Source organism: Ahaetulla prasina, chromosome 1, assembly GCF_028640845.1.
Source record: "Ahaetulla prasina isolate Xishuangbanna chromosome 1, ASM2864084v1, whole genome shotgun sequence".
NCBI classification, from domain to species: Eukaryota; Metazoa; Chordata; class Lepidosauria; order Squamata; family Colubridae; genus Ahaetulla; species Ahaetulla prasina.
In genome coordinates this window covers 337311076-337323415 of record NC_080539.1, presented here as the reverse complement: position 1 = coordinate 337323415, position 12340 = coordinate 337311076, and the positions used below count along the sequence as shown (strand labels likewise).

Genomic DNA, 12340 nt, shown 5'->3' with positions numbered 1-12340 from the left:
AACTGTTTTGTACCCAGGCTCAACACTATGAAGAAGAAAAAAGAGCATTAAGCCACGAAATAATAGCCCTCAATAACCATTTGATAGAAGCCAAGGTGACAATCGATAAATTATCAGAAGATAATGTAAGTATTTTCTCTACTACCATACATAGAAAAATAAAGGTAAAAATTATGACATAGGATAGAAATATAATGTTGCAAGTAATTTTGGTATTCTTTTGTTATCTTCAGCTATTAACTACAGATAGTCCTTGTTTAGAGACTACTGCATTTAGCAACAATTTGCAATTACAACATGATGGAAAAGTAACCTTACAGCCAATTCTTGCATTTACAACCTTTTTAGTCTTTCAGTCTAAAGGAAAGGAAAGCTGAAATAAAATTATACGTACAGTTATAGTTTCACTGAGAAATTGCTTAGCTTAATGACCAAATTGTTGGTCGCTAAATTGTGGTTGCTAAATAAGGACTACCTGTACTCCACTTATGTACAGAACATTTATTTTATTATTAAAGGTTTAGCAAAACATGTTGCTTTTTTTCTTTTAACAAATGGGAGAATGATCTCAGTATCAAATGGAGCCAGCAACTACTGATACCTTCATTAAATTCTAATTATATGCTGTATGCTGGTCTACTGTTCTAAATGTTACTTTTTCTGTCCGAGCTAAAATATATGAGGAAAGGTTGCAGGCATTAGGTATGTTTAGTCTAGTGAAAAGAAGGACTGGGGTGACATGATAGCAGTGATCCAGTATTTGAGGAGCTGCCACAAAAAAGAAGAGGGCAGCCTATTTTCCAAAGTACCAGAAGGCAAGACAAGAAGCAATGGATGGAAACTAATCAAGGAGAGAAGCAACCTAGAACTAAGGTGATAATGAGAACAAAAAACCAGTGGAACAGCTTGCCTTCAGAAGTTGTGAGTGCTTCATCACTTGATGCTTTTAAAAAGAGAATGGAGAGCCACTTGTCTGGAATGTTATAGGGTTTCCTGCTTCAGCAGGGGGTTGGATTAGAAGACCTCCAAGGTCTCTTCCAACTCTGTTATTCTGCTATTCTGAAAGCATCCAGTCTCTGATTCAGAACTATCATGGTCTCTGTTTGAAAATATTCAGGTTTACTTTCCCTTAAAATGATTTTATGGGACCAGTTAACTTTAACAATAGCTTACCTTCTTTTATGCAGAATTTTAATTGGCAAACATTTAATTAAATGTTTTCCCCAGTGTTCTCATGACTTTCATTTCATCAGTGAAGCCTTCCTTGTTGGTTAGTATCAAGTCAATGATTTGTGCCTTTCTCTACCCTATGAAGAAAAAAGCCACTAGCAAAAGAAACCAATAATTTCCTGGGAAGACAATGCTTGGCCAAGTTTGTTATCCAACAAACGCTAGGAAAATTAAAGTACCCATCACTACCATCCCATGTCTTCTTGTAAGAAGAGTAATTTGCTCCTGGAAAGCATCATACCCATCTTTTCCTTGATTAGGCAGGCGATAGTATACTGCTTTCATTCATCCCTCCGTATATTTTAACCCAGATGCTTTTTAGAGCATTACCAAATGAATTCATTCACTTCAGTTTCTATACAAGCATGGGATGCATTTATTTACCATACCATTCTTTTTTACTGCTTTTACTTCTTTGAACTAATTGCATCCTTTCATTGCTATATTCCAGTCATGGAGGTCATCCCATTAACTTTCTGTTACATATATGTTAAATAATATATACTATAAAATGCATGAATATTATGAGCCAATCTTTCTGATTTTTTATTTAATGGTTTACTAGGATACTTTTCAATGTTCTTCCTTATTTTTAGTGTACAAGTCACTATCTGATATCAATACTATATATTTTATTCTCTAATCCCTACAGGATTCAATTTAAGCCATCCTGATCCACCTCATCAGTTTTAGGCAAACACGTTTTTTTCAGATCTATCTAAGATATAATCCATCTTGTGCCAAGAAACCTATGATGATTATCAAGTTTATGATCTAGGAAATCAAAAGTAACATAACTTGCACAGCCAAAGTTATTCCTTGGCAATATTCTTCTTTCTGTTTACAGTCCTTTCCTCACCTTCCTTCCTAGATGTTCAATGTCCCTAATGATGTAAATTGTAGCACTTTTTAGCAACCTCCACATAGATTACGAGGAAGTAATAACTGTTAGCAGATTTGTTAACTCATGGAAGTTATTTTGCTGCATTCTGATCCATGCTCTTGCTCCAATGAAATTAAAGTCTAGGCAATACACATATATTTTAGTTTCTCAGAACTGTGAATTGTGTATGTTCTTCAGTGATCTGCCATCCCATTTCCTGTTCAGCAATATCCTTTTCTCCCTTTGAAGATTGTAACTTACTTCTTTATTTCCGATGACCCATCCTATTTTCAAGGTAATATAAGTTCAGTTCTTTGCATTGATCCCCACCAACTGATTATACTCACATTGAATACTGTAATCTTTTCTCCATCCTTTTTTCTGAAAAGAAAATGGCATGTCAGAAGAAGCTTTTCATCATCATCGAGGAATATTTATAGAGATTCTTCAAAGTTCTTTTCTGCTTGAAGAAAATAGTCTACCAAGAGATTAATAGAAAAATCATGAAACTCTGATTAGCTGTTCCATCAACAATTAAGCAGTAGATACAGACATGCAGACACTGTTCTGTATAGTAGGAATTTTGCATGGAGTCCTTCGGGCTCTCTGAGCAACCAGCTCAACAACCAAGGACCGAGAGCACCAAAGTTCTTGATTGTTCAACCTTGAGCTACATATATTCTCTTCCACTGGAAGAATTTTATGTGAAATGACTCCCTAGTCTCGCAACCCATCGATGAATGTGGATTGCATTTGCCAGGACTCCCTAGACTAAAACTCATCTGTAATTCTGTTTTCCAAGTTTACATGATTTCACTTGGTTGCCAAGCTCAGATTTGCCTGAAATTTCTTTGATGTGTCAAAATTTTATTAATGAGAGAGAAAGAGTTCCAAGATTCAAATTTTGGACCTCCTCTTCCTATATCTTGGCTGCTCTTTTCTCAGGCTTGAAGTTCTCTACCAGGTCATCTAGCCCTTGTGTACTAATGGTTTTCCTGAGCATGAGAATTAGAAATTCTTATTTCATCAACTTCAACCATTTTGTTATTAAACAATTGTTCACCCTTAGTCAATGTAAGGGTGTAGTTCCCTTCTTACAACCATGGCAGGTTAAATCCATTGCTTTTTCTATGTACTTTTCTCACACTTCAGTGGAGACTGAACTTAAAGGCCAGCAATGGCTGGTTCTTTGCATAAGTGATATCTCTGTGCAGAGAACTGCTGACTCTCAGTTAATTTCTTATAGTATTTTCCCAATGTCATGGTATGTGAAACTTCTAGAAACTGCAGTCTCAACAAACCCAATAAAGGTGCCAGGGTTAGGCTGCTGTATATTATCATGAATCCATTTATTTTTTAGATGGGATGCTTTGACAAATACCACAAGAGCCTTCATGCAGAATGCATGTAGATATTCACCATAGCTTTCATGCACAACTCAAGTTGTTTGTGTGAATATTCTTTGTATATTAGAACACATAGTTAAAGGCAGACTTGTTCTATGCTCAAGTAACTCATTATTCTTGGCTTCCAAACTATTTTGGTTTCTTCAGAGAAAGCTATTTTCACAAACAGATAATCTCAGTCTAACTTATAAAATTAAAATAAGATATGTAAGCATAAACCTGCTGAGTGGAAAGGAGTAATTTACATGATGGTGACCAATTCTCTATTGATTGGAGGAATTCAGACAAAACCATCTTCATTATATGGTTGTCCAGCAAAAGAGCATCTACCACTTATATAATTGGATGGCTCCATCATCAAAATGCTCTTATCTTGTAGGAGATTTTTCCTTACATTCTGCCAAAATCTGCCTTCCTATAATTGTTCTAGCTCTACCAGAATTGAAAGAATGTGCTTCAGATAAAAGGATTCCTATGCATCCTTTACCCAATAGCTGGTTTTGATGCTGGTGGCCTTTACTCAGTTGAACCATGTCATCATGTGTCATCATGTCGGGAACTCACATTACAGTTATTAGTTGGGTCTGTAGCTATATGTAGCTATGTAGCATCATCAACAAAGAGGTGATGTTTAAATGATAGAAAGAATGCTATTTATATCTCATATGAATCATTCTACAACAGGGGTGTCAAACTCGCATCATCATGGTTTCATCATGTGACATATCGGGACTTTTTCCCCCTTTTCTAAACCCGGAGGGTGGGGCCAGCACATCCAGCCTGCAGGACGCGAGTTTGACAGCCTTGCTCTACAAGATATGAATTTTATCAGAACATCAGGTTTTGTCTGTCTCCAGATTTCATTTTCATGGAAATACCATTTATGCCCATTTTATGTATAAATCAACCCAACATTTTTGGTGATAATAATAAATAATCTTTTCAGAGCAAAACCAAGTGTTTTGAATTTTTTTGAATGGAAAAATTCTGAGAGCCACCCTGATTAAAGCAAATAGCATCAGTCTGTACTTTGAGGGCAACATAGAAACACTCAAACTTGATTCAAACCTGGCTCAAAACTTTTTTATATTTTTTGCTTGTCATGCTTTGTCCATGTTAAGTAAGATAATTTGATAGTACATATCTACTCAGCAAAACTCATTGAATTGAATGAGATTTACTATGCATTAAATGCATAATAGGGGTTATCAGGAAATTCACAAAAGAAAAGTTTTTCATACCACCATCTCTCTACAGTCACTGAACTAAAGAACCTGCTTAGGAGACTTGTAGACGCCACTTAAACCAAGCTGGAGAATGGCAGAACTGCTGAAAAAATGGAGATTTGTTCATAATCAAGCTGGAAGGTTGATAAATTCCTGCATTTACAGAAGAGAGTCTTTTGTCCATTTCTTCCTCTGGATCTGGGTTCCCATGTTGCTCAGGAGAGTTTAACAGATTAACAGAGTTAGAAGGGACCTTGTAGGTCATCTAGTCCAACCCCCTGCCCAAACAGGAGACCCTACACCATTTCTAACAAATGGCAGTCCAATCTCTTTTTGAAAGTCTCAAATGATGAAGCTCCCACAACTTCAGAAGGCAAGTTCACGCAGGGCCGCGGGTGGCTCAGGCTGTAAGACAGCCTGTTATTAAACACAGCTGCTTGCAATTACTGCAGGCTCGAGTTCCATCAGGCCCAAGGTTGACTCAGCCTTCCATCCTTTATAAGGTAGGTAAAATGAGGACCCAGATTGTTGGGGGCAATAAGTTGACGTTGTATGTAATATGCAAATGAATGACGACTATTGCTTAACATAGTGTAAGCTGCCCTGAGTCTTCGGAGAAGGGTGGGATATAAATGTAAATAAAAAAAAATAAAATAAAAGTTGTTCCATTGGTTGATTGTTCTCACTGTCAGAAAATATCTCCTTATTTCCAGGTTAAATTTCTCCTTGATCAGTTTCCATCCATTATTCATTGTCTGGCTTTCATGTGCTTTGGAAAATAGCTTGACTCCTTCCTCTCTGTGGCAGCCCTTCAAATATTGGAAGACTGCTATCGTGTCTCCCCTGATCCTTCTCTTCACTAGACTAGCCATGTCCAGTTCCTGTAACCATTCTTCATATTTTTAGTCTCCAGTCCCCTAATCATCCTGATTGCTCTTCTCTGCACTTTTTCTAGAATCTCAACATCTTTTTTATAGTGTGGTGACCAAAACTGGATGCGGTACTCTAGGTGTGGTCTTACTAAGGCTTTATAGATTGGTATTAGTACCTACCTCACTTGATCTTTATTGTATCCCTCTGTTAATGCAATTTAGGATTGCTTTGGTTACTGACTTTTCAGGGAAAAAATCAGGAGCCAGTAGTAACTATAGATGGAAGGATCTGTAAGTCTTAGAATTGGAAGGAGCCTTTTCAGCCATTCATTCCAACTCTCTGCAGAAATGTTCCTTTTGTGTATTTCCTTAATTTAATTTAGGCTCCTCCAAGTAATTGCATTCTTGGACCAAACTGAGATCTTTGTAAATACTGACATTTTAGATTGTATCTAAAGAAAGGGAAAAAAATGTAAATGTGTTATTTTTCAGCCAAATCAGTTTTCATATGAAAAACCACCATACAAGTGGCATTTGAATAGATCAATAGCTGGGCAGATTGAATTGAAAATATGTTGCAATTAAGCTGCTAGGTTGCTATTATCACCCCTTTCACCAAAGTAAAAATTCTCATTTTCTTCAGGGGTGAAATGAATGATAATTACTCTAATAAATATATCTGCCAATTCTGAGAAACAATGGCTGAATCTATCATGGTTGAGTAGTTCTCCTACATGAGATAACCCACCAGCCACTAACCTATGTAGCTATTGGTCTTGGTCAGTGTAAAATGATTTTTCCCTATAGTCTCAAAAAGTAAATGTAGACTCCAACTACTTTCACATGGCATATATTCATTTAAGTCCAGATTGGTCAAAATCGGAGTATTTCAAAATGTTTTTATTCCCGTTTCTCTAAATGAGCTGGCCACATAGGTAGTTGCCTGCTCTTGAACAGACCAAACTAAGAACTCATGCGACTGGATAGATCTTCAACCATGATCACCTTTATACAAACAGTGCGTAAGACATTTTTGAAAGATTTGGATTCAATATTTGGAGTGTGCCACTCAATTAAATTAGTGCTTCAGATGTCTTTGGGGCAATTTTCTTAGTCTTAGGTGAAATTAGAGGTAGAAGGCTATAAGACCTAAATAGACATTAAATGCAGGACTGAAATACTGAGCAGGGCAGAAATATACTTCCTATACCCCTGGGAGTCAATATGTATTCCCACGTCTTTCCAGATCATTGCCATTCAGTTTTACGAGCACCATAAGTAAATAGGGGGGGGAATCCTTTGAATTAAAGATTGCCCATATTTTTTGTGATGTAATCATGTATCCAAGTGGCCTTTAATCAGTGTTTCTTTCATTTTTTTCAAAATAAGCATTTATAGAGACAGCAAAAATCTTAAACTATGAAAAGAAAAAGAATGAAATTGGATTTGTGGAAATGTCTTTGTTATACTCATTTTGAAAATTGAAGTTGCTGGATAGAATAATAACAGGCTTACGTTGACATTCAATTGTGTTTGTATTGCATTGCATAACTATATGTAATATAGCCGTGATTGTCTTGGTCAATGGGTTACTTCTGACTTCTATTTGTTATTGTTCTACTTGGGAGAATGACAATAAATTCATGGACTGCTTGTCCCTTTAAAATAAGACATTTGAGAGCATGGACATTGTCCAATACAACCTTCCAGACTCATGTGAAAGCATTTGGAGTCTGGATTCTAATACAATAAACCTTTTGTTATCACATCATATTTGGGATCAAACTTAAATTTATTCGGTTCTTTCTCAGATCTCTGATGGCAGCTTTTTGGATGTTGTGGTAGAACTAATAATTTTAAATGTCATTTTATGTTATTTTTCAGGAGCTCTATAGAAAGGATTGCAATTTAGCTGCTCAGCTGCTCCAGTGTAGCAAGAATTACGACAGGGCGCATAAACTTTCTGAGGTAACATAAATAAATATATCAGTAAAACTCATCAATGTGCTTGCTATCGAGGCCTAATTCTTCTTTGCAAGAACTGTAAGATGGAAACAGCAGGATGGATGCTCTGATGCAGTGCCTAGGCAAGAAGTAGGCAGCAGAGAGAGAAGTAACCAAGGAACCCAAGGGCAAGTCCATGTTCACTAACTATCATGAGAAGGTCACTAAGATATAATGCCTTGACAGTAATATTCATTTACTGGAATGGAGAAGAGAATCTGGGTGGGATCCTAAATTGAAACAACTAGATGACAAAATACTACGAATGAGTGGATATTAATACAACCATGTTTGAGCCCAATAACTGCAAGGCCAAGATGCAAGAATTAAGAATGTTCAAGAAGCTCCTGTACATTTTTTTGATTTGCTTATATTGTCATAAACAAACTTCCATGGATTCTAGGCTGCTTATAAATCATAAAAACAATCCAATCACTCAGCTGCACTCCCTCTTAATAGTGTTATATGGTTAAATGGGTTTTTCTTACCACAAACTCTTGCTGAAAAGGATATCCTGAGTATTACTAGGCTACCCCAGACTCAACTGCCAAGCTGTAACAGTGTAAATGGTGGGAAATTCAGTTTTTTGAAATTCAGCAACAAAATATTTAAGGACGTTCTACCCAATAACATACTGTATATCCGCATATCCATTTAGCTATTCTTGTGAACCTCCCAAAAATATCTAATTCACAAGTTTGGGAGACATGAAGTACTTTCCTAGACTTATCTAAAAATCTAGCTTTGCCCAACTGTACTCCTCTAGATGATTATGGAAATTTTGGAGTCTGGAAGTTGAAGCCCTGCCATATGTGGAAAGCATCTGTTCAGTATAGTTCAGCAATTCCTAGAGATTAGCAGTTTTGTCTTTGAACTGGGAACCTGTCAAAGCATCATATGAAACGCCTGGGCGCATGTGTATGTGTGTATCTGCAGAGGCACAGACATAAGCCTATGCATAGACTTAGATATAATTCTGATTTTGGCATTCTTGTGCAAGATCTTGCAACCTCGTGGGATTTCAGTGCTTTTTGTTTTGTTTTGTTTTCTTTTATTTTGCTATGGAGCAGCCAGGATGCCTTTTGAGGGTCCTGCAGACATCTCATTGCTGTGCTTGCCTAACCTACTTAACCAGGTCAGTTAAAGACCTAGCAATTACATTTGCACAGTATGCTCATTTGAAATCTAAATTGCAGTTTAAAAAAAATCCTAATTAAACTTGAAAAGGGAAAGAAAGAAGTAATAAAGAATGAATAAAAATCTTGCCGTTAAGCTTTCGTGATATGCACTATGCATTCTTCATATTGGACTCAGTCATGTTTAATTCATGTTTGGTTCAAAAGTCATCAAATTTATTTTATTTATTTATTTTTGCATCTATTTAAAGAATGCCCAACTGCAGATTACGTTGGGCATTATACATAATAAAAAGGGAGAAAACTATAAAAAAGAAATAGATGATACATATCTGGAAAGACTAAATACAACAAAACCAACTAAATACCAAACGAAAACTCACAGGGCTCACTCACCATCTTGTCCTTAAGTCAGAGAAAATAGCCAGGTTTTCAGTGTCTTACCAAAATTCATCAGTGTATACAGACCTTGGAGTGAATGTTATTCCCAGAGGGTAACACTGCAACTGAGGAAGCACACTGGGTGACATTATTTAATTGAGGAAACATGAAACACGTTCATTCTTCCATATTGTACAGGACAGGCAGAAACAATTGTTAATCAGCAGCCTCTCAGAAAACCAGGACTTTAGCCCTGGAGGGCTTTATAGGTGGTAAGCAATAGCTTGAATTGTACCCAAAACTCCATTGGCAACTAATGCAGCTTAAGGAAGAGTGGTTTCCCATGACATATTGAGGCATGGTCATTGCTGCCTACACTGTCCCATTTTGTAACAGTTATAGCAATAGCAATAGCACTTAGACTTGTATACCACTTCACAGTGCTTTACAGCCCTCTCTAAGCGGTTTACAGAGTCAGCCTATTGCCCCCAACAATCTGCGTCCTCATTTCACAAACCTCGGAAGGATGGAAGCCTGAGTCAACCTTCAGCCTGGTGAGATTCGATCTACCAAACTGCTAGCAACCAGTGATCAGCAGAAGTAGCCTGCACTACTGCACTCTAACCATTGTGCCACCATGGCTCCTTAGAAGTTATAGCTTCTAAGTGGTTTTCAAGGGCAATGTCATGCTGAATGCATTATAACACTGCAATCATAAGGCGACTAGGACATGAGTGATCATTTGAAGGGCCTTCAGGTTGAGGAGCAAGTGCAACCAATGTACTAGAGGGATATGGTGAATACACTAGATTGTGTACCATTCTCAAATGGGGATTTGCTGCCCCACCCAAGATGAGAGAGGGAAGCTCCCCAGGACCAGAGGGCCTGAATATTCACAGTCACTTGGTCTTGTCAGAATTGGGCCTAAGACTGTTCCTTCCCATCCAGATTTGCAAAGTCTTCAAATAGAAAAAAGCAGCCCTTGGATGGTCCAGGGACAAAACATACTGCCACACTATCAGGAATCATAAACATATTTATTTTCACCAAAACTTCTTCAGCTAATGGAGAGCTAACAATATTGCAAAGAAGTGTGTCAAATGTTAGTGATACCATAACATTATAAAAATAAAGAATCCAGCCTCTAGTTCAATCTTTTCCTCAGTCTCTGACTTTTACTCTGCAAAGATGAATAAATGTTGAAGATTTAACTTAATTTATTCATGTACGAAAGCAAAATCATTGATAATCCTTATTCTCCCATTCTGAAAATTTAGAAGAGCTTTACTCTCCCCATTATACTACTAGCCTGAGCTCCTAAACGTATTTTAATATAATAATCTAGAAAATAGCAAATAACACAAGAGGATATGTTAAGTATTAAATATTTGACATTACCTCAATACTGGGAAATTGGCTTGTTTTGATGCAAGACTGATGAAGGCTCTTATTTTCTCACTGTGCTATCTCTGAGTATAGATAGCAAGAAACTTAACAAAGATGTGAATGATTATAAATACCTATTAAATCACAAATAAGCTATTTTTAATAAGAGAAAGGCCTTCCTTATATACCATCGCAATAAGATGGTTACTAGTAAACTTCCAGATGAAACTTTATGACTTCCATGTTCGCTTTACAACTGCCCCCCAAAGTCATAAAATTGGGTCTAGTCATGTGGTGATGTGAGGTATGACCCTCACAGCTTACAACACTAATTGTGGGGTTCAATTACCTCAAATAGTACACATATCTTTCAACATAAGAGGAGGGAGAGATGCAAAAATATCAGTCGTGACTGATTAAAAAAAAAGAGTTGATTAGTATCTGGATAGGACACCACAAGGAAATCTCAAAGTGACAAGCTAAATTGGGAATTGGAAAAAGTATCCCAAGAGCAGGGAAAAAAACCCAAATCGATATTGTTGCCAAGGAAACCATATATACCTATTCATGAAATTGCTAGGAGTTAAACGTGCTTAAGGAAGACTTTACTTTTCCCCACTCTGCTGAAGTCAGGCATCACCAGTGAGATCTAGTACAGCCTTGGAATCTAATCAGAGGTGGGGAGGAAGAGAATTGCATCAATAAAATTGTGCATCCATAGACAATATTATTTGCTTTTTAACTGTTAGCATAATCACCCGGATAGACCTCCTTCACAAATTAATTTTGAAAACAATCCCAAATCACTGCATTATAACACCATTTTATGCCTATTTACCAGGCTGGATGTCTCACTGGGATCTAAGGTGTTTGTTTGTTTGTTTTTTTCCCAAGCAAAACTCTTTGTAGAATTGCAAACTTAGTTTTGTGGACTCACAAAAAATGAGTATGGAAGTCTTTGCACTTCTGGGCCCTAAATTAGCTTTCAGGTTGCATGTTTTGTCACCATCTCTTTCTTCATTACAGCTGAGAAAACAAGAACAGCTGCTTTCATGGCTTCATAGCCTATGAAGGGTGTGGTTGCAGTGCATGTGAAGTGCATGCTGCTGTGCTGCAGATGTTCATATGCCATAAGATTGGGCTTGGGGGGCGGGAGATCAGGGACATTGAGTTATCTTGTAAAAAAAAAAGTATGGCCATATCAAAATATTTTTAATTTGCTTTCTTTGCTGAGTGCTGTAACTTGCCTTTATGTTGACAGTGACTGATTATCAAGACGAATGCATTTCGTTAGAAGTCAATTCCATTAGCACATCACACTTGCAAAAAGCTTCTTTACAAGAAGAAGATCGAGCTACTATAGAACTCTGCCCTATTGATTTATTGTGGTTTTGGGATGAAGGTTTTTTCCTAAAAGCTATATTTGGCCTTATTGTAGTACAGCTGTACTGCAGTCTTTTTCTTGCCATTTGGTCTTTATGCTCAGAGCCATTACCGAGTCGAACATTTAGGGCATCTTGTTAGGCAAATTGAAAGGGACACTTGAGGTTGCTGTGGGTGGTTGCCTTCTTCCTGTTTCTTTTACGTTTCAAATGGAGGACGGCACTGTCCATGCCACACAATCTTTCCTGTGCTTCCTGGACTTGCCTGCTACTTGTGTATTTAAAAACAACAAAAAACAACCAGGTTCAGTTACAAGTCCAGTCAGCTTCTGCCAGTGGAAAAAGCATTGCTGTTTCTCCCTTAAGTAGCTACTTTAACCACTTCTGTGATTATTGCTCACAATCATGTCAATGAGGAATAACTTTACGCCACA

General features: G+C 37.2%; 1 protein-coding gene across 1 annotated transcript in view; it reads left to right on the top strand.

Moving 5' to 3' along the window:
• BEGAIN (brain enriched guanylate kinase associated) overlaps positions 1 to 12340 on the top strand; it is a 192905-nt gene that overhangs the window by 178157 nt on the left and 2408 nt on the right. The window contains exons 5-6 of the mRNA XM_058162712.1: positions 18 to 125; positions 7502 to 7585. Coding sequence (XP_058018695.1) covers positions 18 to 125; positions 7502 to 7585 — 192 coding nt within the window. The remainder of the gene's footprint in view (positions 1 to 17; positions 126 to 7501; positions 7586 to 12340) is intronic.